General features: G+C 60.3%; 3 protein-coding genes across 9 annotated transcripts in view; 1 reads left to right on the top strand and 2 right to left on the bottom strand.

The window, feature by feature from the left end:
• The window catches only part of PHF8 (PHD finger protein 8), a 9457-nt gene extending 4179 nt beyond the window's left edge, over positions 1-5278 (bottom strand). Inside the window, 6 exon segments of the mRNA XM_075018470.1 lie at positions 404-595; positions 1515-1656; positions 1760-1920; positions 3733-3841; positions 4635-4720; positions 5141-5278. Coding sequence (XP_074874571.1) covers positions 404-595; positions 1515-1656; positions 1760-1920; positions 3733-3841; positions 4635-4720; positions 5141-5238 — 788 coding nt within the window. The 5' untranslated portion in view covers positions 5239-5278.
• Positions 5279-5363: 85 nt separating this feature from the next.
• WNK3 (WNK lysine deficient protein kinase 3) lies at positions 5364-17515 on the bottom strand. Of its 7 annotated transcripts, none has more exons than XM_075018571.1 (21): positions 16815-17515; positions 15563-15735; positions 15263-15483; positions 15037-15194; positions 14864-14952; positions 14571-14790; positions 13858-14047; positions 13613-13788; positions 12133-13554; positions 11931-12047; positions 11704-11814; positions 11579-11606; positions 11413-11493; positions 11221-11298; positions 10385-11172; positions 9781-9961; positions 9552-9598; positions 8981-9198; positions 8671-8894; positions 8025-8143; positions 5364-7932 (listed from the first exon to the last, which is right to left on the bottom strand). In XM_075018571.1, exons 1-21 carry the CDS (start codon positions 17181-17183, stop codon positions 7807-7809), a joined length of 5136 nt encoding a protein of 1711 aa, XP_074874672.1. In that variant the 5' UTR covers positions 17184-17515; the 3' UTR covers positions 5364-7806. The 7 variants fall into 7 exon arrangements, with proteins under 7 accessions (XP_074874672.1, XP_074874674.1, XP_074874673.1 ...); XM_075018573.1 differs by having other exon boundaries at positions 5365-7932; positions 10385-11298; positions 16815-16974; positions 17368-17512; XM_075018572.1 differs by having other exon boundaries at positions 5365-7932; positions 10385-11298; positions 16815-17111; positions 17368-17482.
• Positions 17516-18851: 1336 nt separating this feature from the next.
• TSR2 (TSR2 ribosome maturation factor) lies at positions 18852-20596 on the top strand. The gene is made up of 5 exons (XM_075018641.1): positions 18852-18973; positions 19247-19337; positions 19464-19555; positions 19819-20073; positions 20412-20596. The coding sequence occupies exons 1-5, from the start codon at positions 18893-18895 to the stop codon at positions 20478-20480; spliced, it is 588 nt and encodes a 195-aa protein (XP_074874742.1). The 5' UTR covers positions 18852-18892; the 3' UTR covers positions 20481-20596.
• The last annotated feature ends 45 nt before the right edge of the window (positions 20597-20641 follow it).

Below are 20641 nucleotides of genomic sequence, written 5' to 3'. Positions count from 1 at the left end.
TGATATAGGCACCCCAAGGAGGGGTGTGGACCCACATATGAGTCCTAAGGCCACCCTATAGACCCTCTAGACACCCTATAGCCCCCCAAATCCCCCCTAAACCCACCTTAAACCCCCTCTAGCCACCCCTAACACCTCCAAATCCCCCCTAAACCCACCCTATAGCCCCCCCAAATCCCCCCTAAACCCACCTTATACCCCCTCTAGCCACCCCAGCCCCCCCAAATCCCACCTAAACCCCCTCTAGCCCCAACCTAGCCCCCCCTAACCCCCCCTAAACCCACCTTAAACCCCTTCTAGCCACCCCCAGCCCCCCCAGATCCCCCCTAAACCCCCTCTAGCCCCCCCAAATCCCCCCTAAACCCCCTCTAACCATGCCTTAGCCCCCCAAATCTCCCCCTGCCATACCCTCAGGACGTGATACCAGACAGAGGTCCCCCCGAAATCGATGTGGAAGTCGGTGTAGCTGTCGCGGGCGCCCATCAGACAATATTTCTGCACGCTGGGGCGTTCGCACGCCGATTCCCCCGGCCATAGGTTTTCCACCCACGACAGCTTCCGGACGATCCGTGGTGTCTCCACTAGGTTGGAAAGGCTTGGGGGGGGGATTAAGGGGGGGTTATTGGGGTGGGGGACACAGCTGGGGGACCCCAGGTTTGGGGGAAGTGGGAGATGCTGGAAATGGGGAGATGAGGAAAGGGATGGGGATGGAGGACGCAGAATTGGGGAGGGGATGCAGGGGCGGCGGGGGAGAACCCCAAATTGGGGGGTCCCTGGGGGTGGGGGCACCAGCGATGGGGGTGACTCAGATTTTGGGAGGCCCCTGAGGTAGATTGGAGCTGGAGGGGTCCCAAAGGGGACTGAGGATGGGGAAGGACCCAGAGGGGAGTGGGGATGGGGGGCAGAGCCAGAATTAAGGGGGTCCTTGGGGGGCTACTGGGGCGGGGGGGGGGTATTGGGGTAGGGGAACCCCCCCCAATGGGGTAGGGGGACCCCCTGGGATGAAGTGAACCCCTTAGGGGACCCCACGTTTGGGAGAGGTAGAAGATACAGAGAGGGGTGGAGGACCCGGAGGTGGGGAGGACTCAGAACTGGGGGGTCCCTGAGGTGGGGGGGACAGGACCCAGATTTCGGGGGGGGGGGGGGTCTTTGGGAGGGGACCCAGAGGGGTACCTGGGATCGGGGGGGGGGAACGACAGGGAAAATCCCCGGCGTGTCCCATGGGAGGAGATGAGGGATGTCCTGAGAGACCAGGGATACTCTGGTGGTTACTGGGAGGTACTGGGACATACTGGGAGGGTCCCTGGGGACACAGGACCCCCTGGGGGGTGGTGTGTGACACTGGTCCAGGGTGGGGGGGGTGAGTCCCCAGGTTGGCGGGGGAGGGGGCAGGACCAGGGATGTCCTGAAAATGTTGTCAGAGGAGACCAGGGATGCTCTGGGGGATACTGGGACGTACTGGGAGGTACCAGGACATACTAGAAAGGTCCCCAGCGGGGTATGACGTCACCCACCGCGTGTCAGAGAACTCCAGGCTGATGACGTTGAGGACGCGGTCGCGTCGGGCTCCCCCCAAATAGGCGACGAAATCCCCCAGGCGCATCCTGCAGTCGGCTTGTCTCCCCACATCGATGACGTCGATGATCTTCTCCGCCCCTATAGATCCGCACCCCCCCGCCAAAATCCCCTATAGAAAAGTCAAGGGGGACACCCCCCCCCCCCGCAACCCCCCCCTCCCCCCCGAACCCCCAAAACTCACCCACATAATGTTCTACATCCCGCGGGGTGAAGGTGGGGGGGGGTAACGTCATTCCCAATCCTTCTTTCCGGGCTACCAAGATGGGAACGCTGAAGGTTTTTTCTTCCAGGTATTCCACCGTCAGCTGGGCTCCGCTCGGTCGGAGCAGCACCTCGTCGGCGCTATGGGGGGGGGGGGTATAGAGGGACGTATGCAGACCCTATAGCCCTCCAGCGTCCCTATCGGTCCCCTTATAGATCCCATAGAGGCTTTTGATGGAGTCGGGAGAGGATCAGGGAGTGGTTGAAGGTTTTAAAATGGTTTCGTAGGGTTTTGGGGGGGGGTTAGTGGGTGGTGGAGCTCCTATAGATTCTATAATAGCTTTATTGGGATCCTACAGGGCTCAAAAATGTGATATAAATTCTGTAAGCGCTGCAACAGTTTCATAGACTTTCTATATAGCAGTCTAATGACTAATGGAATTCCTATAAGTCCTTTAATGGTTTCGTAGACTTCTTACCGTAGTCTGATGGGTGATAGAACTCCTATAGATTCTATAATGGCTTTATTGGATTTCTATAGTGCCCCCATATGTGATATAAATCCTGTAACTACTGCAACAGTTTAATAAGCTTTCTATATAGCAGTATAATGAGTAACAAACATTCTAGAACTCCTATAATGGCTTTAAATTGTTTCTATGGTGGCATGACACATGATGCAGCTCTTACAGAACCTATAATGCCTTTGTAGAACCTCTATAACACCCCAACATAGAATATAGATTTTCTCAATGCTGTAATGATTTTCTAGGCTTTCTATATACTGATCTAACGGTTAACGAAGCTTCTATAAATCCTGTAATGGTTTTGTACGGTTCTTATGGTGACTTAATGAGTGGTGCACCTCCTGTAGGTTCTATAATAGCTTTGTAAGACTCCTATAGCGCCCCAAAATGTGATACAGATTCTGTAAGTCCTATGATGGCTTTATAAGCTTTTTATACAGTGACTTAATAGGCCGTGAAGATTCTATACATTCTATAATGACTTTGTAAGGTTCTTACTGCAGTCTGATGGGTAACAGAGCTTCTATAGATCCTATAATGGTTTTGTAGCATTCCCGTACTGCCCCAAAACATTACACAGATTTTCCACGTTCTATAATGGCTCTATAGGTTTTCTATATAGTGGTCTAATGGCTAACGAAGTTTCTATAAGTCCTATAATGGCTTTTTTGGGTTCCTGTGGGGGTCCGATGAGTGATGCAGTTCCTGTAGGGCTCCTATATGGCACCCTGATCGGTACTGTAGCTTTTATAGGTCCTATAAGGACGTTAAAGGGCGTCTGCAGATGATTGGGGAGCTGCTATAGGTCCTACAATGGCTTTGCAGGGTTTCTATACAGGCTTAATGAATGATGCAGCTTCTATAGATCCTGTAATGGCTTTATAGAGCTCCTACAGTGCCCAACATATGATACACATTTTATAGCTCCTATAACAACTTTATACGGCTCTTATATGGTGCCCAATAGACAATGCAGCCCCTACAGGGCCCGAATAGGCTGTACTGCTCCTATAGAGCTTCTGTAGAGCCCCCATAGTACCCTAATGACCAATACAGCTCCTGTACCACTCTCATACACCATACAGCTCACCATACTGAGACTCCTATAGCACTGTAATAACCTACATATGTCTTGGAGAACTCTAACACAGTTCCTGTAGCGTTCTGGGAGAGCATACAGCCCGTATAGGGCTCTAAGAAACTGTAGAGCCCCTATATGGTACTACTAGAGCTCCCTTAGCATGCTGAGAAGTGGTACAGCCCCTATAGGACCTATAGGGAGGGAAGACACCACCACGCCGTATCGGCTCAGGGCTGCCTCCCTATGTCGACCAGTCCTAAACTCATATGCTGCCCTGAGACATTATAGAGCTCCCCGATGGCTCCTATAGCGGCCATAGGGCCCGCCTCTATACGTCCCCCTCACCTGGGGAAAGTCCGACCCCGTAGTTCCCGGACGAACTGGGCACTGCCAGTGCGGACAGGGCGACCCGGCTCCACCTCCGGAGGCTTTGGGGGACCCCGGCGACGCTTCACTGCGGCACATATGGATCCATATGCACCCGGGTACGTATGGACCCAGTTCCATAAAGCCCCCATATGACCAGGGATGGGGGAACCTGCCCAGCCCTGGTCCCGTACGGTTGGCAGAACCAACCCTGGTCCTATATGGTCCCGGTTCCATATGGCCCCATATGACCTGGGATGGAGGAACCAGTCCCATACCCATATGAACCTGGCCCCATATGGCTCCATACAGCCCAGAATAGGGGAATCAGCCCCAGTCCCACATGGTCCCAGTTCCATATGGCCCAGGATGGGGGTACCAGCCCAACAAGACCCAGCCCCATACATCCCCCACCCAGTACATCCCCAGCCCCATACACCTCTTATAAGGCCCAGACCTGATCCTATATGACCTAGATCTGGTCCCATATGGTTCTATAAGGCCCAGACCCAGTCCCATATGGCCCCATAGGGGGAAACCAGCCCAGCAAGATCCACCCCCCCTTATTGTCCCCAACCCAACAGGGTTCTATAAGGCCCAGATCTCTCCTATATGACCCTATAAGACCCAGATCTGGTCCTATAGGACCCTATATGACCCCACAGGGAGAAATCAGGCCAGCGAGACCCACCCCACCCCATACATCCCCATCCCCATAGAACCCTGTAAGGCCCAGATGTCTTCTATAGGACCTTATAAGGCCCCGTAGGGGGAAACCAGCCCAGGGAGACCCCCCCCCAGCCCCCTCCCCATATGTCCCCAACCCCAAAGGTCCCTATAAGGCCCAGCCCTGGTCCCGCATAGCGCTATAGGGGACTCACTGACGGAGGGGCCGTGCAGCACCTCGCACTTGGGGCAGTGGTAGAGGTCGATCTCGGCCGCCGCCTCCTCCTCCACCCCCACGCAGCTGCGGGGGACCCACACCTCAGGTCTCCCAGTACCTCCCAGTAACCCCCATTACACCCCGGGCCGCACAATCCCAGGCACAGAGGTCCCAAGGCACCCTCCCAGTTACTCCCAGTTTGCCCAGCACCCTCCAGCAACCCTCCCAGTAACCCCCAGAGCCCTCCAGTCCCTCCTCCTTAACCCCCAATCCTCCCCAGCTACCCCCCAATCCCCTCCCAGTCCATCCCAGTCCCCCTCCTCACCCCCCAGTCCATCCCAGTCCTCCCCAGCAGCCCCCCAGTGCCCCCCAGACTCCTTCCAGTCCCTCCCAGTCCTCCTCAGTAGCCCCCCAGTGCCCCCCAAGTCTCTCCCAGTACCCCCCAGCCCCTCACAAACTCCTCCCAGTCCCTCCCAGTGCCCCCCCCCCCCCCCAGTCCCCCACCTGCCGTGGAACCAGTCCTGGCAGCCATCACACTCGATCATGAAGCGGGTGACATCGTAGGGCAGCCGGCACAGGCAGTATACGGGTACCGAGGCCATGCCCCCCCCCCCCCCCAGCCCCTATAGGGGCACCCCTGACCCTACAGACCCCCTCCCGCACCCCTATAGACCCCCCCAACCCTGTCCCCCAGCCCAGGACATCCGCCCCGCTGTCCTATAGATCCCTATAACCCCCTTCCCGTGACCCCCCCCTATCAAACACCCTCTTTTGGCTTTTCTAGAGGTGACCCCCTATAGAAATTCCTCCCCTATAGCCACCCACCCCCCTTTAATGCTTCCCTATATGCTCCCCGCCCCGTGGGGGGCAGCTGAGTCTCCCTATAGGGACTTAAGAGACGCAACAACCGCCCTACACAGATCTATAGGGGTCTGGAACACCCCCCCCCCAGGGACCTATAGGGTCTCCCCAGCTCTATAAGGCCCTGGACTACCCCCAAAAGGGCCTATAGGGTCTTGGGACACCCCCCTCAAGGGTCTCTAGGGTGTCCCCGGCTCTATAGGGCCCTGGGCTCCCCCCAGAAATTCCTATAGGGTCTCCCTTGCCCTATAGGGCCCTGCCCCCCCCCCCTCAAAAGAGCCTACAGGGCCTCCACAGCTCTATAGGACCCTGGGACACCCCCAAAAGATCCTACAGGGCCCTAGGACGCCCCCCCAAAAGGCCCTATAGGGTCTCCCAGCCTCTAAAGGTCCCTGAGACCCCCCCCCAAACGCCTACAGGGCCCTAACCCCCCACCCCCACAAAAGGGGCCTGTAGGGCCCCAGGCCCCCTCCAAGCGCCTACAGGGCCCCGAGCTCCCCTAAAGGGCCTATAGGGTCCCAGCACCCCCCTCCCCCGGCTCTATAGGGTCCTACCCCCCCCTCAAAGGCCTACAAGGCCCCGGGCTCCCCGCGAGGCCTACGCGTCCCCCACCGCCACCTCCCAACTAGGCCGCAGGCCCCACCGGCCAGGCCTGAGGCCTCTCCCGGCCGTTCCACCGCCACCTCCCGGTTACCGCCGCCCGTTCCCGGCCCGGCCCCGGTTCCACCGCCGCCGCCGCGGCTCCTGCCCGGCTCCGGCCGCCCGATAAAGTTTTATTCAAACGCGGAAACGGGGAGGGAGAGGGCGGGGCCGAGGCGCCATTTTGACAGCGTCGCGACGCCATCTTGAGAAGGGCGCGGACGCCATCTTGAGAAGGGCGAGGCCCACCCGCCTCCCCATAGGCGGTGCATTGGGGGGGGGGGGGGCGGCGCCATCTTGAGGCGGGAGCCGCCATCTTGGGAGTGGCGCCACGCTTTTATTTCTCTGTTTTGGGTTTCTTTTACGAACTTTATAGTAATTTCCCCCCCCAAAATTAAACGCCTTCCTTCTCCCCAGAACTAGAACACCCAGGAATTCACCCCAAAACCTCGCTGTCTGATGAAGGGTGAGGTAGACGGGCAGAAACCATGAAGAAATGACCCAAAAATGGGCTGGGGGGGGGAGGGGGGGTAAAGTGGGGGAGGGGCAGTCGTACCAGTACGACCAGGATGGGGGAGGGGGTCACCAGTAACACCAGTATGGCCAGTTCCCCCACACCCCCCCCCACGGCTGCGTTAAGGAATCCCAGGCCTGCGGGGGGGCGGGTTGGGGTGAAATATGGCAGTTTGGGGGCTCCCAGTGGTTTTGGGGGCAAAAAGGGGGATTTGGGGGCAAATGAGGGGGTGAGCGAGGGGTTGGGGTTCAACCGATGGGGTTTGGGGGTGAAATGAGGCTGGTTTAGGGTTAAAAACTGGGATCACCTCATGGGGGGGGGGGCAAAAAGGGGGATAGGCCCCAAAAAAGGGGGTTTGGGGGTGAAATGAGGTGATTTAGGGGCTGAAAAGTGGGGTCATCTCATGATGGGGCAAAACATGGGGGTTTGGGGTGGGAAATAGGTGATTTGGGGGCCCAAAAGTGGGGTCACGCCATGGGGGGGGAAGGCCACAAAAAAGGGGGGTTTGGGGTGAATTGATGCAATTTTGGGGCCAAAAAGTGGGGTCACCTCATGGGGGGGGGGGCTAAAAAGAGGCAATAGGCCCAAAAAAGGAGTTTTGGGGTGAAACAGGGTGATTTGGGGGCTGAAAATAGGGGTCATCACATGGTGGGGGGCAGGCTGCAAAAAAGGGGTTTTTGGGGTGAGTCGATGCGATTTTGGGGCCAAAAAGTGGGGCCACGTCATGGGGAAGGCCCAAAAAGGGGCAATAGGCCCAAAAAAAGAAGTTTTGGGATGAAATGAGGTGATTTGGGGGCCGAAAATTGGGGTTACTGCATGGTTGGGAGCAGGCCACAAAAAAGGGGGTTTGGGAGCAAAACAAGGCAATTTTGAGGGTGAAAACTGGGGTCAACCCCTGGGGGGGCATCAGACCCCCAGAAAGGTGGATTTTGGGGTAAAATGAGGCAATTTGGGGGATGAAAATTGGGGTTCACCCTACAGGGGGGGCCAAACCAAGGAGGAGGGTGAAATGAGGTGATTTGGGGACCGAAAATTGGGGTCACCCAGGGAGGGGAATATGGGAAGTGGGGGTGGCACCCAAAATAGGGGGGTTTGGGGGTAAAACAAGGGGATTTGGGGAAGGAGCAGCGGTTTTAGGGTACCGCCCCCCCCCCCTTCACTCAGCCCCTGGTGGGAGGGGGCTGCCCCCCCCATGGAGGTTGGTTTTGGGGGGGGGTACCACTCCCCATTTTGGGGGGGTCATCCGGGCGCCGCGGAGGGTGGCCACCCACGACGAGGTCCCCTGTGGGATTTGGGGGGGGGAAGGAGGTGTTTAGATATTGAGGACCCCCCCAGCACCCCAAAAAGGGGGTTAAGGGGGGCCCCCCCCTTTACCTGGGCTCGGGCCGTATCCTGCACCCACTCATCCACCAGCCGGTGCAGGTCATCGGTGAAGAGCCCCTTTTTTTGAGGGGCTGGGGGGGGGTTTGGGGGGGCTGGGGGGGTTATGGGGCCTGTAAGGGGGAGGGGAAGGGGTTGGGGGGGACGACCCAGGCATCTGAGTGTTGGGGAGGCGGGGGGAGCACCCCAAATCTCCTCTGTAGCCCCAAATCCCCTCCCACAGCACCCCAAAACCCCTGTACCGCCAAACCCCCTTGCCAGAGCACCCCAATGCCCCTCTGCACCCCAAAACCCCTCCCTCCCCCAAAACCCCTTCCCCAGACCATGGTGCACCCCAAAAGCCCCCCCTTGCACCCCAAAACCTCTCCTTGGAGCACCCCAATACACCTCCCTGCACCCCAGCCCACCCCTTGCACCCCAAAACCCCCTCGTTAAACCAGAGCACCCCAAAACCCCCTTCCAGTACCCCGAATCCCCCCTTGCAGCCCAACACCCCCCCTTGCATCCCAATACCCCTCCCTGCACCCCAGAACCCCCCCGTACCCCAAACCCCTCTCCCCAGACCATGGAGCACCCCAAAACCTCCCTTGTACCCCCACCCCCCTCTTTGCACCCCAAAACCCCTCCCTGCGCCTCAAACCTGTCATTGTCGCGCCCCTTCCCCTTCCTCTTCCCTTGGCACCCCGAAGCCGTCGGGGGGATCCCCCGGGGCAATGATGAGGGAGTCCCCCATAATCCCCCGGGGGGGGTCCCCCAAATTTTGGGGGGTCCCCCCGAGCTTCTTTTAGGGCACGGAGACGCCCGTGCAGCTCCTGCAGCTCCTTGTCCTGCTGCGCCCGTAACGTCACCACCTCCTGGATATGCCTATTTTGGGGGGGGTGGGGGGGGTCAGGGAGAGTACCCCAATATTGGGGGCCCCCCCAAACCCCCCCCGTGACCTCCCAACTTACTTTTCCCGCAGCCTTCGCAGCTCCACCCGTAAATCTTCGTCTTCAGGGTCTGTCTCCCCGTCGCTGCTCATGGGGGACGATGGGGATCCGGGGGGGCGGGGAGGGGCTCCAGGGGGATGGGGGGGTCCCCCCACCCCCCCACTTTCACTTTCCGAGCTGGGATCCCCCCAATCGCCTTCGGTTTCAGGGGGGTCGGTCGATTCGGGGTTCGTTAGCAGCTGGGGTGGGGGGGGATATAGAGGCAATAGGAGCCAGATGGGGGGTGAGGGGGGGAGGATTTGGGGGGTCCCTGGTGATGTTGGGGGTTCCCAGGGGCAGTTTTGGGGTCTCTGGGGCAGTTTGGGGGGGGTCCCTGGGGCAGTTTTGGAGTCCCTGGGGGTAATTTGGGGGGTCCCTGGGGCAGTTTGGGGGTCCCTGGGGGTAATTCAGGGGATCTCGGGGGTAATTTGGGGAGGTCCCTGGGGCAGTTTTGGGGTCTCTGGGAGGCAGTTTAGGGGGGTCCATAGAACAATTTGGGGGGGGTCCATAGGGGGGTGCTCCCCCCCCCCAGGCACCCCCTCCAAACACCCACCTGGCAATGCCCCCGCCGGGGGGGATCCCCAAATTCCTCCACCTCCCCTGTGGAACAAGAGCAGGGGGCATAGAGAGGGGGGTAAATGAGGGGATACATATGGGGGGTATACATGGGGGGACATAAATCGGGGGCTGTAAATGGGGGTGATAAATGGGGGGGCTATAAATGGGAGTGATAAATGGGAGTGATAAATGGGGGGTACAAGTGGGTGGACACCCCACCCTACCTGGCCGGGGGGGTCCCCCCGCAGTGGGGGGGGGCTGCCGGAGCTTCCGGGCCCAACTTTTGATCTTGCGCCCCCAGGTCTTCTTGCTGACGGGGTTTTTCAGGCGGGGGCAATTAAACCCCAGGGCAAAATACCCCCCCCCAGCGGTGGGACGGCCCGGGGTCCTCTCCGTTGGGGGGTCCTGTGGAAACAGGGTGCTGAGGTGGTCACCAGCCCCCCCCCCAAAATGTCGGGGGGGGGGGCAGGGGGATGGGGAAAATCATGGCTGGTCTTTGAGGGACATCAAGGTCTTAGGGGTTGAGGGACAGCAAGGTCTTGGGGTTTGGGGTTTCAGGGACACCAAGGTCTTGGGGTTTGGGGGACACCAAGGTCTTGGGGGTTGAGGGACACCAAGGTCTTGAGGTTTGGGAATGGTCATTGATGGTCCTTGACTTGGGGTTGGAGTTTAAGGGACACTGAGCTCTTGGGGGTTGAGGGACACCAAGGTCTTGGGGTTGGGGACTGTCATCTCTGGTCTTTGAGGGACACCAAGGTCTCAGGGTTTGGGGATGGTCATCTCCAGTCTATGGGGGATGTCCAAGTCTTGGAGTCTGGGGACAATCACCTCTGGTCCCATGGTTGCATCCTGCTCCCAAGCTCCGATGGCGATTGTCTCGGGTCCTTGGGGGACGTCCAGCTCTTGGGGTTTGGGGACAATCGTCTCAGGTCCCCATGGTCCATCCTGCTCCCAAGCTTCGGTGACAACTGTCCCCTGTCCTTGGGGGACACCCAGGTCTTGGTGTCCAGGGATGATGGTCTCTGGTCCTTGGTGGTCATCAAGCTCTTGAGGTTTGGGGACAATCATGTCTGGTTGCCCAGGTCCATCCTGCTCCCAAGTGCTGGTGACAGTTGTCCCTGGTCCTTGAGGGACACCAAGATTTTGGGGTTTGGAGATGATCATCTCTGGTCCCATGGGTTCATCCAGCTCTTGGGGTCCGGTGACAATTGTCCCCAGTCCCCTGGGTCCATCCTGTTCCCAAGCGCCCGTGACCATTGTCCCCAGTCCTTCGGGGACACCTGGGTCTTGGGGTCCGGTGACGACCATCTCCAGTCCTTTGGGGACACCGAGGTCACAGGGTTCGGGGACAGTCATCTCCTGTCCTTGAGGGACACCAAGCTCGTGGAGTTTGGGGACAATTGTCTCTGGTCCCTTGGGTGCGTCCAGCTCGTGGGGTTTGGCGACGTTCATCTCCTGTCCTTGGGGGACACCCAGGTCACTGGATTTGGGGACAATCATCTCTGGTCCCCCAGGTCCATCCTGCTCTAACCCTCCAGTAATGACCGTCCCTGGTCCTTGAGGGCCACCTGGTTCTTGGGGTCCGGTGACAACCATCCCTGGTCCTTGAGGGCCACCTGGTTCTTGGGGTCCGGTGACAACCATCCCTGGTCCTTGAGGGCCACCAGCATCTGGGACCGCATCCACCTCACCACCGCAGGATGTCCCCAAGGCTCTTCGGTTGGGTGGGGGTCCCCCAGGACCTGCAAGGAGGTGACACCCCCCCAAATCCATGGAGGTTGTGGGGGAGGGGAGGACACTGGTGTGTCGTCGTGTGTCCCCCCCCCCACCACCACGTCCCCTCTAGGGTGACCCACCGGTGGCTTCCCGGTTCCTGATGGTCTGGTTGATGCAAAACCTCCAACGACCGACGGGGGACGACTGGGGGGCACCTTCTCCTGGGGGGGGAGGGGTGAGGGTGGTCAGGGTGGGGGTGGTGGGGGATGACCCCACCCCTGCCCCTTCCCCTCCCCCGCTACTCACCACCACCCGCTTGTTCAGGAGGTCCTGCCTGTGGGGAGACACATTTGGGGGGGGGTGGGGTCAACTGGTGGGGGTGGACCCAGGTGTCTGGGGTGGGGGTGGGGGTAAGGGTGGGGGTGGGGCACCTGGGGGTCCATGGGGGGGCCACCGAGGAGCCCTCGCGCCCGCGCCACGATGGCCTTCAGCTCTTCCACAAACTTCTCCCGCTCGCCCTCCAGCACGAAGTTGTCCTCAACCTTGAGGGCGGGTTTGGGGACATTTTGGGGGATGACACATGACACCCCACGTTAATTTGGGGGGATTTAGGGGGGGGAGGAGGAATTTGGGGGCTTGGGGGAGAGGGGGGGGTCACCATGTAGCAGGCGATGTCCTCGGGAGCGTCCCCATCGGCATCAAACTTGAAGGTCACCATCTTGCTGTCGTGGGTCTCCAGCTGACACTCCACTGTGTTGTCCCCAGGGGACGAGACCTAAAGGGTTGGGGACACGAGTTATGGGGTGTCCCTGTCCCCCCCCTCCAAAAAAAAGTCCATCCGTGTCCCGTCCCGCCCCAACCTGGAGGACGGTCAGTTGGAAGCGAGGAACCCTCTCTGGGCGAGGGCAGGAGGCTCGGCGTTGCCGGACACGGTCGGGTTTGGCACCGGGAGGTTCGGGGACGGTGGTGGCCTCAGGGACGCGGAGGAAGGGCACCGGATCCGAAGGGTTGGTGGCGGCCGGCGGGGGATCGGCGTGCAGGGACGGGTCTTCGGGTTGTGGACCTGCTGGGAGGGTGGGGAGCGGCGGTGGTGGCATCCCTTGGGTTGGTGGCATCCCAGATGTTGGTGGTGGCATCCCGGATGGTGGTGGCATCACTGGAGCTGGTGACATCCCCATGGTTGGTGGCATCCCTTGAGCTGGTGGCATCCCGGATGGTGGTGGTGGCATTACTGGAGCTGGTGACATCCCTGGAGCTGGTGACATCCCCATGGTTGGTGGCATCACCGGAGCCGGTGACATCCCCATGGTTGGTGGCATCCCTTGGGCTGGTGGCATCCCTTGGGCTGGTGGCATGCCAGACAGTGGTGGCATCCCTGGGGCTGGTGGCATCCCAGATGGAGGTGGCATCCCCACGGTCGGTGGCACCCCTGCAGCTGGGGGCAAGCCAGGTAGGGGTGGCATCCCCACAGTTGGTGGCATCCCAATGGTTGGTGGCATCTCTGGAGCTGGTGGCATCCCTGTGGTTGGGGCCATCGCCACGGCTGGTGGCATCCCTGGAGCAGGTGACACTCCCACTGTTGGTGGCATCCCTGGGGTTGGCTGTGGCTGCATGGTGGGGATTGGCTGTGGTGGCATCCCAGCTGGTGGTGGCATCCCTGGAGCTGGTGGCATCCCTGGAGCCAGCTGCGGCTGCATGGTGGCCACCAGTTGTGGTGGCATCCCTGGAGCCGGTGACATCCCTGGCACCAGCTGTGGCTGCATGGTGGGGACTGGCTGTGGTGGCATCCCTTGGGCTGGTGGCATCCCTGGACCCGGTGGCATCCCTGGAGCTGGCTGCAACTGCACGATGGGGACCGATTGAGGTGGCATCCCTGGAGCTGGTGGCATCCCTGGAGCTGCTGGTGGCATTGCTGGAGCTGGTGGCATCCCAGTTGGCGGTGGCATGCCAGTTGGCGGTGGCATTCCTGGAGCTGGTGGCATCCCCGGAGCTGGTGGCATCCCCGGAGCTGGTGGCATTCCGGTTGGTGGTGGCACCCCTGGAGCTGGTGACATCCCCGGAGCCAGCTGCATGCCGGGCACCGCCGATGTCATCACCGGACCCGGCGCCCCAGGAGCTGGTTGCAGCCGTGCGACCACCACTGATGACATCCCGCGGCTCTGCGTCACACCGACCCCCGGCTCCCCGTCGATGCCGGGTGGCTCTGGCACTGCCGTGGTGGCACCTCCAGTGACATCTGTTGATGTGCCCTCCACCCCGTAGGTGACCTGGGGGTCAAGGTGCTGCGGTGGGCGGTGGTGCCAACGGCCCCCAACCCACCCCGGCGTGACGGGGACTTACCGGCACCTGCAAGGGGATGGGACGGCCACAAGTAGCGGATGCCCCATCTTGGGGGGGTCCTGGTGACCCTTGTTGGTAGCACCCAAGGAGCTGTGGCGTGGGCTCAGGCGCCCCGGTGAGACAACAGGTGCTGGTGGCATCTGAGATGGGACCGTTCTCCAAGAGCCCCTCGCCTGCTGAGGAGCAACCAGGGGTGAGCAATTTTGGGGGGCCACCAGCCATGGGGTGGAAGCTGGGAATCTCACCGGCAGTGGGGGGCTGTTGCCGGAGCAGCTGCTGCCGGACGTGTTGGTCCACCTCGGTATCCTCATTTTCAGGGAGCCCCCGACCTTCCGCTTGCTTCTTCTCCCGCGTCTTCCTCACCAATGTCAACCGGTCTCGGATGGATTTGGCGACGGCTTTGGAGTCGCTTTCATGGAAGAAGCCGGATTTCACCTGATTGGGGGAGAAAATGGGGCTTTTGTGGGGAGCAGGTCGTGGTGAACTTGGAGAACTGTTGGCTTTGGAAGGGTTGAGGGGCCAACCGTAGGGTTCATTGGTGAATTTTGGGGTGTCATTGACTTTGGAAAGCGTTCAAGATGAAGTTGAGAGGCCAGCCGTAGGGTTCATGGTGAATTTAGAGGATCGTTGGCTTTGGAAGGGGTTCAAGATGAGTTTGATGGGCCAAATGTGGGGTTCACGGTGAATTTTGGGGTGTCATTGACTTCAGGAGAAGTTTAAGATGAATCTGAGGGGCCAACTATAAGAGTTCAGGCTGAATTTTAGGAAGTCATTGACTTTGGGAGAGGTGCAAATTCAACTTGAGGGGCCAACCGTTGGGTTTGTGATGAATTTGGAGGTGCTTTGACTTTGGGAAGCGTCAAGACAAATTGGAGGGGCCAAGCCCAGAGGGGTTTTGGGGTCCCCCCCGAGGGTTTTCAGCCCCCAAACGCCACCCCTGGACCCCCGCGCCACTCACCATCTCATAGGCCACCTCCTCGGGGACATCGGCCTCCAGGTTGAAGCTGAACTCGATGGCCTCGTTGTCCTTGTGCTTCCCCTTCAACTTCTTGGGGTCCTCTACCCAAAGCCGGAGTGCCAAGGAAGAGTCGAACCCCCCGTCGTCCTCCGCCAGCTCCACGCGTAACCCCGTGTCCTCGGCGAAGAAAGCGTGGTTCAGCAGGTCACGGATGGAAAGCCTGCGGGCGAGGGCATGGTCAACAGCAAGGCATCACCTAGGAGGTCCCCACGCGGCACCCCCGCTTCTCCCACCTCTCTGCCTTGTTCTGCCGGATGCAACCTTCGATGATCTCCTTCACCTCCAGGTCCGTCACCTTGTCAAAGCTGGCTGGCTTGATGCCCTACAAGAGGAAGAACCACGGTGACGATGCCACCACCGTGGTGGTGGAGGGTGTTGGCACACACCGGCAAGACCAGGAACCCACGCTGGTGACTTTGCGGTAGATCTGGGCAGCGTTTTGGCACTCGGAGTAGGGATATTCAGAGGTGCCCATCTCCAACATGCACATCCCGAAGGCGTAGACGTCCACTGACTCATCGTAACGTTCCTCGTACATCTCCGGTGCCATAAATTCCGGCGTACCTACGGGATGGTCGGTGAGACCCGTCAACTGGTGACCGGTGGGCGCGCTTCGGCACGGCGGGTCTTACCGATGACGCTCTTGGCGAAGGAGGTCCGCATCAGGGTGGCCAAACCCAAATCACCGATCTTGACAGAACCCGTGGGGCCGGTGATGAAGATGTTGTCACACTTGAGGTCCCGGTGAATGATGGGTGGCGTACGGGTGTGGAGAAAGTGGAGACCCTTCAAGATCTGCCGGCACCAGCTCCGTAACACCTTGGGCTTCATCACCTTGAACCTCTTGAGATACCTGTGGGACAGGATATGCTGACCCGCCGTCATCTCCCCAGCTTCACCATGCCCACGTGCCGCAAAACACTGTCACTCACGTCTTGAGGGTGCCGGAGGTCATCAGTTCGGTGACGAGGACAATGCACTTCTTGCCCTTGACCGTGGACTCCCAAGAGTCGTAGAAGCGGACGATGTTAGGGTGCTGCAACCCCTTCAGCATCTCTGCTTCTTCCTTGAACCGTTGTTGCTCCACCTTGGTCAACTTGCGGTCCTGGTAGAGGCAGTGGGGCGGGGGGGGAGGGGGCAGGAGCAACGTCAAACCCACCCCAGATTCAAGGATCATCATCATCAGTTGCCATCACCAGCCAAGCTGCGTGGCAAACCCCATCCTGCCGCGCCGCAAAGCTCTTTCAATTCCCTGCGGACCATTTGCCGCTCGTTAAAAGAGGCCGTAATTAATTCACCGTGGCCTCGTGCCCAACATCAGGAGCTGCCAGGATTCACTGGTGCCTCGGGATGATGAATTTAAGAGTTTCGGGAATTAATTTTGAGGGTACGTTGAGGAATCCGGCAGCGTAAAAGGGTAATTAATAAATTTGGCAGATAAATGGACAAATTTGGGGTGAATTGAAAAGATTTGGGGGTGCTTAGAAGGGGACCTTGCACGTGGGCGTGGCATCAAGGATTTTGGAAGAATGAACGTGGGATACGTTGAGGGGTCAGAAGGGTTAAACGAGGGAATCGATGAGTTGGAGGGGCCAACCGTAGGGTTCATGGTAAATTTGGGGGGGTCATTGGCATTGGGAGGGGCTCAAAATGAGTTGGGGAGGGCAACCATTGAGTTCATGGTGAATTTGGGGGGATTATTTGGTTTGGGGGGAGGTCACTGATGAATTTGAAGGGCCAACCATAGGGTTCGTGGGTGAATTTGGGGGGGTCATTGACTTTGGAAGACCTTCAAGATGAAGTTGAGGCGTCAACCATTGGGTTCATGGATGAATTTGGGGGTGTCACTGACTTTGAAAGGGGTTCAAGATGAAGTTGAGGGGCCAACTGTTGGGTTCATGATGAATTTTGGGTCGTCATTGACTTTGGAAGGGGTTGAAGAAGAGTTTGAAGGGCCAACTGTAGGATTCACGGTGAATTTTGGCACGTTGTTGACTTTGGAAGAGCTTCAAGTCGAATTTGAAAGACCGATCACAGGTTTCCTGGGGAATCATTGACTTTGGAACACCTCCACGAGGAATTTTGGATACCGCCCGCCTTTTTAAGACCGATTAATTAACCCACCCCCCTTTAACGAAGCCAGGCCCCAGCCCCCCCAAAAAAGGGACCATTTTGGGGGCTCACCTGGAGCTCACACCAAGCCACCTCCACCCAAGTATCGGTGTCGAAACCCTTGAAGACCGTCTTGAAGGCTCCCCGTCCCAACTCGATGTCGAACTTGAGGAACCTTCCCCCCGGCGAAGTGGCCACCGCCTTCATCTCCGCTTCTTCTTCCGCTTCCTCCCTTCCCCCAGCGGCCCCCCGAAATTCGAGGTCTCCCCGAAATTCGAGATCACCCCGAAATTCGAGGTTTCCCCGAAATTCTGGGTCTCCTCCGTCACTTGGTGGGTCTCGTTCTTCATCCTCCAATAATTCTACGCTCTTCCGGAAGAAGCGTTTTGGGGGGGCGGGGGGGGATGTGGGGACTTTGGGGTCCCCCAAATCGGTGGCCATGGTTGTCCTCACCCACCCCCACACCCCCTTAAATACTGGGGTGCGCCGAGGAGGACCCCCCCCAAATAAAGAGGTTCCCAAAGGTGGCTTGGTTGACCCTATGGATCTATGGGAGGGGTGGAAGGGGGGGGACACAGGTGTCTGGGTGGGGGTGGGGTTTTTGGGGGGTCCCCAATGGGGTTACCTCGATTTTGGGGGTGTTGTGTCCCCTCCCTTGGTGTCACCGGTGGTGGCGGCGTCTCCCCCCCCCCCCTTATGGGGGGACCTGTTGGGGAAACAAAGAGGCTTCGTTAAGCGAGGGGGGGGACGGGACTGGGGGGAGGGGTTAATTAATTGGGGGAGGGGTTAATTAGGGGGGTCCCCAAAATTCTGGAGGGGGGGGTGGCAACCCCCCCACTGGCCTCCTCTTCCTCCAGAGGAAGGACTCCTGAGGGCAGGTGGCTTCCCCCCCCCACCTAGATCCTATAGGTACCCCAGCCCCCACCCACCCTCTATGGGATCTATAGGTACCCTGTGGGTGTAGCCCCCCCCTACCTCCAGACCCACCCTGTACCCCTCCCCCTATAGCCCCTATAGGTGCCATAGCCCCTATATGTCCTCTACCTGTAGTGTATGCCCAGTTCCGACCAGTACCCACCCCCTATAGCCCCTGTATGTGCCCCCCAACCCCCTATAGCCTGTGTACCCCCATATCCCCTATAGGCACCATGTGCCCCACAGCCCCTATAGCCCCCACGTATCTCAATACCCCCTATAGCCCCCATGTAGCTCCCCACCCCCTATAGCCCCCATATGTCCCCCACATATCTCAATACCCCCTATAGCCCCCATGTAGCCCCCCACCCCCTCTAGCCCCCATATGTCTGCCACGTATCTCAATACCCCCTATAGCCCCCATGTAGCCCCCCACCCCCTATAGCCCCCATATGTCCCCCACGTATCTCAATACCCCCTATAGCCCCCATATGTCCCCCACCGCTCCAGCCCCCGTATATTCCCTACTCCTATATATATATATACTTCTATAACCTTTCTATGCCCCCACATCCCCTATGGCCCCCGCACCCCCTATAGCCCCCATATGCCCCCCCCATCCCCTATGGCCCCTTTATGCCCCCACATCCCCTATAGCCCCCACATGCCCCCCCACCCCTCCAGCCCCCGTATAGTCCCTCATCCCCTGTAGCCCTTTTATGCCCCCGCACCCCCTACAGCCCCCGTGCACCCCCCACCCCCTATAGCCCCCACATGCCCCCCGCACCCCCTATGGCCCCTTTATGCCCCCACAGCCCCTATAGCCCCCATAAGCCCCCCCACCCCCTATAGCCCCCCTACACCCCCGTATCCCCTCCAGCCCCCGCGTGCCCCCGGCCCCCCCCGGAGTCCCTCTACACTCCCCCCACCCCCTCTAGCCCCCATAGGCCCCCCCCCGCCCCCCCCCATAGCCCCCCATACGCCCCGCTCCCCTCCCACCCTCCCCCCGCCCCTCCCGCTCACCTGCGTCACGTGACCGCCGCCGCGCGGGGGCCGCCGGGAACTGTAGTCCTTTCCGGCCTCCCGCCTTTAGCCCCGCCCCTCCCTCGGCCACGCCTCCTCCTCCCCCCCCTCCCCTCTTTTCCCTTTCTGCCCATCGCTCGCTCGGCGCTCGGCTTGGCGGGGCCGCTCGGTGAGCTCGGCGCTCGGTTGGCGGGGGCTGCGTAGACGTCGTAATGGCGGCCCCCGGGTTAGGAGAAGGGGGCTTGTTCGCCCAGGGGGTGCGGGCGGTGCTGGGCGGCTGGGCCGCGCTCCAGGTGGGCGAGGGGAGCACGGGGGGGGGGTCCCCAGTGATCCTGGGGGGGACGACACACTTTGGGGACCCCCCCCAGTGATGCTGGAGGAGGGGAGGGGCCGTTGCTTGGGGCTGGGGGCGGAGGAGCCACTTCGGGGACCCCCCCCCAGTGATGCCACAAGGAGGGGGGGAGGGGGGAGGAGCCCCCAAAATGACCCGGAGTGGGGGAGGGGCACCCTGTGGGGATGGGGGGGAGGGGTGTGTCCCCAACCGCCCCCCCCTCCCCCCCCTCCAGCTGGCCGTGGCCCACGGTTTCGGGGGCCCCCAGAGCCCCGAAAAAGCGACGTGGTTGGCGGGAGCCCTGCAGGAGTTTTTCGCCCAAAATGGTGAGCCGCGCCGCTCCCCCCCACCCCGGCCCCTCCCCCCCCACCCGGTGTGGCCCTGCCCCCAGGGGTGGGGGGGTGACCACACCCCTTCCCCCCCCCCTTCCCCTTCCTTTCCCCCCCCAACAGCAGAACTGGGGGAGGAGGAGGTGGAGGACTTCTTGGCCGAGGTGATGGATAACGAGTTCGACACGGCCGTGGAGGATGGCAGCCTGCGGCAGGTATCGACCAGTATAAACCAGTATGCTCCCAATAGGCTCCCAGCCACCCCCAGTCTCTCCAGTACAGCCCAGTCTCCCCCCCTCCAGGCTCTTACTAGCACTCTCCAGTGTCCCTTATCCCATCCCAGTCCTCTCTCAGTAGCTCCCAGTATAAACCAGTATGCCCCCAGTCCCTCCCAGTATATCCCAGTCCCCCTCCAGTGTCTACCAGCCCCCTCCCAGTCTATCCCAGTCCCTCCCAGTAACCCCCAGTCTCCCCTCAGGTCAGCCGGGAGCTGGTGACTCTCTTCGCCCAGGCCAGCCGGGGGGACGCGGGGGGGGTGGGGGAGGCCCTGGGGGCTCTGGCTCGCCGGGGCCCCGCCCTCCGAGCTGCCCTGGCCACCGCCCACCTGGAGGAGAGCCCCGCCCATGCCCCGCCCACACCTGAGGGGAACACACACACCCCGGGGACCACCGCCCCCCACCAGGAGCGGGGGGAGGAGAGCAGCGAGGAGGAGGAGGAGGAGGAAGAGGAGGAGGTAAGCATGATGATGTCATAGAAATGGGTGGGGATGTGCTGGTGATGTCATTTTATTGGGGGCGGGGCTCTGATGATGTCATTGGGGGACACCGATGGTGTCATTGAGTTGGGGGAGGGACCCCCAGGATTCGGGTGGGGGAGTGGTGGTGATGATGTCATCAAACTGGGGGGAACATGCCCCTGGGGTGGGTGGGGGTGGGAATGATGTCATCAGACTGAGGGGGGAAACACACCCCTGGGATGAGGGGGCAGCGATGATGTCATTGAGCTGAGGGAGGGGGGTCACCAAAGTGGGGGGCGTGGCAGACTGATGATGTCATTTCCCCCCCCCCCCAGGCGATGGAGTGCGGGACCCCCCCGCCCCCCCCTGATGGCTGGACCCTGGTGCGGAGGCGGCGACGATGAGGGGGGAGGGGAATAAAGGACCCCCCCCCCCCCGATTTGGGAGGGGGGGGGGCGGAAAGAGGATTCGTATTCCAGTTGCCTCGCAGTGCCTCCCAGTCCCCCCCAGTCCAACCCCTCTCCCCGCCCCTTCCAAAATGGCGGCCGCTGCTCCCCGCCCCTTT

The sequence above is a fragment of the Buteo buteo genome, chromosome 30 (genome assembly GCF_964188355.1).
Source record: "Buteo buteo chromosome 30, bButBut1.hap1.1, whole genome shotgun sequence".
Taxonomy (NCBI): domain Eukaryota; kingdom Metazoa; phylum Chordata; class Aves; order Accipitriformes; family Accipitridae; genus Buteo; species Buteo buteo.
The sequence above is the reverse complement of the archived record's forward strand: the minus strand, read 5'-3'. Positions and strand labels throughout refer to the sequence as shown.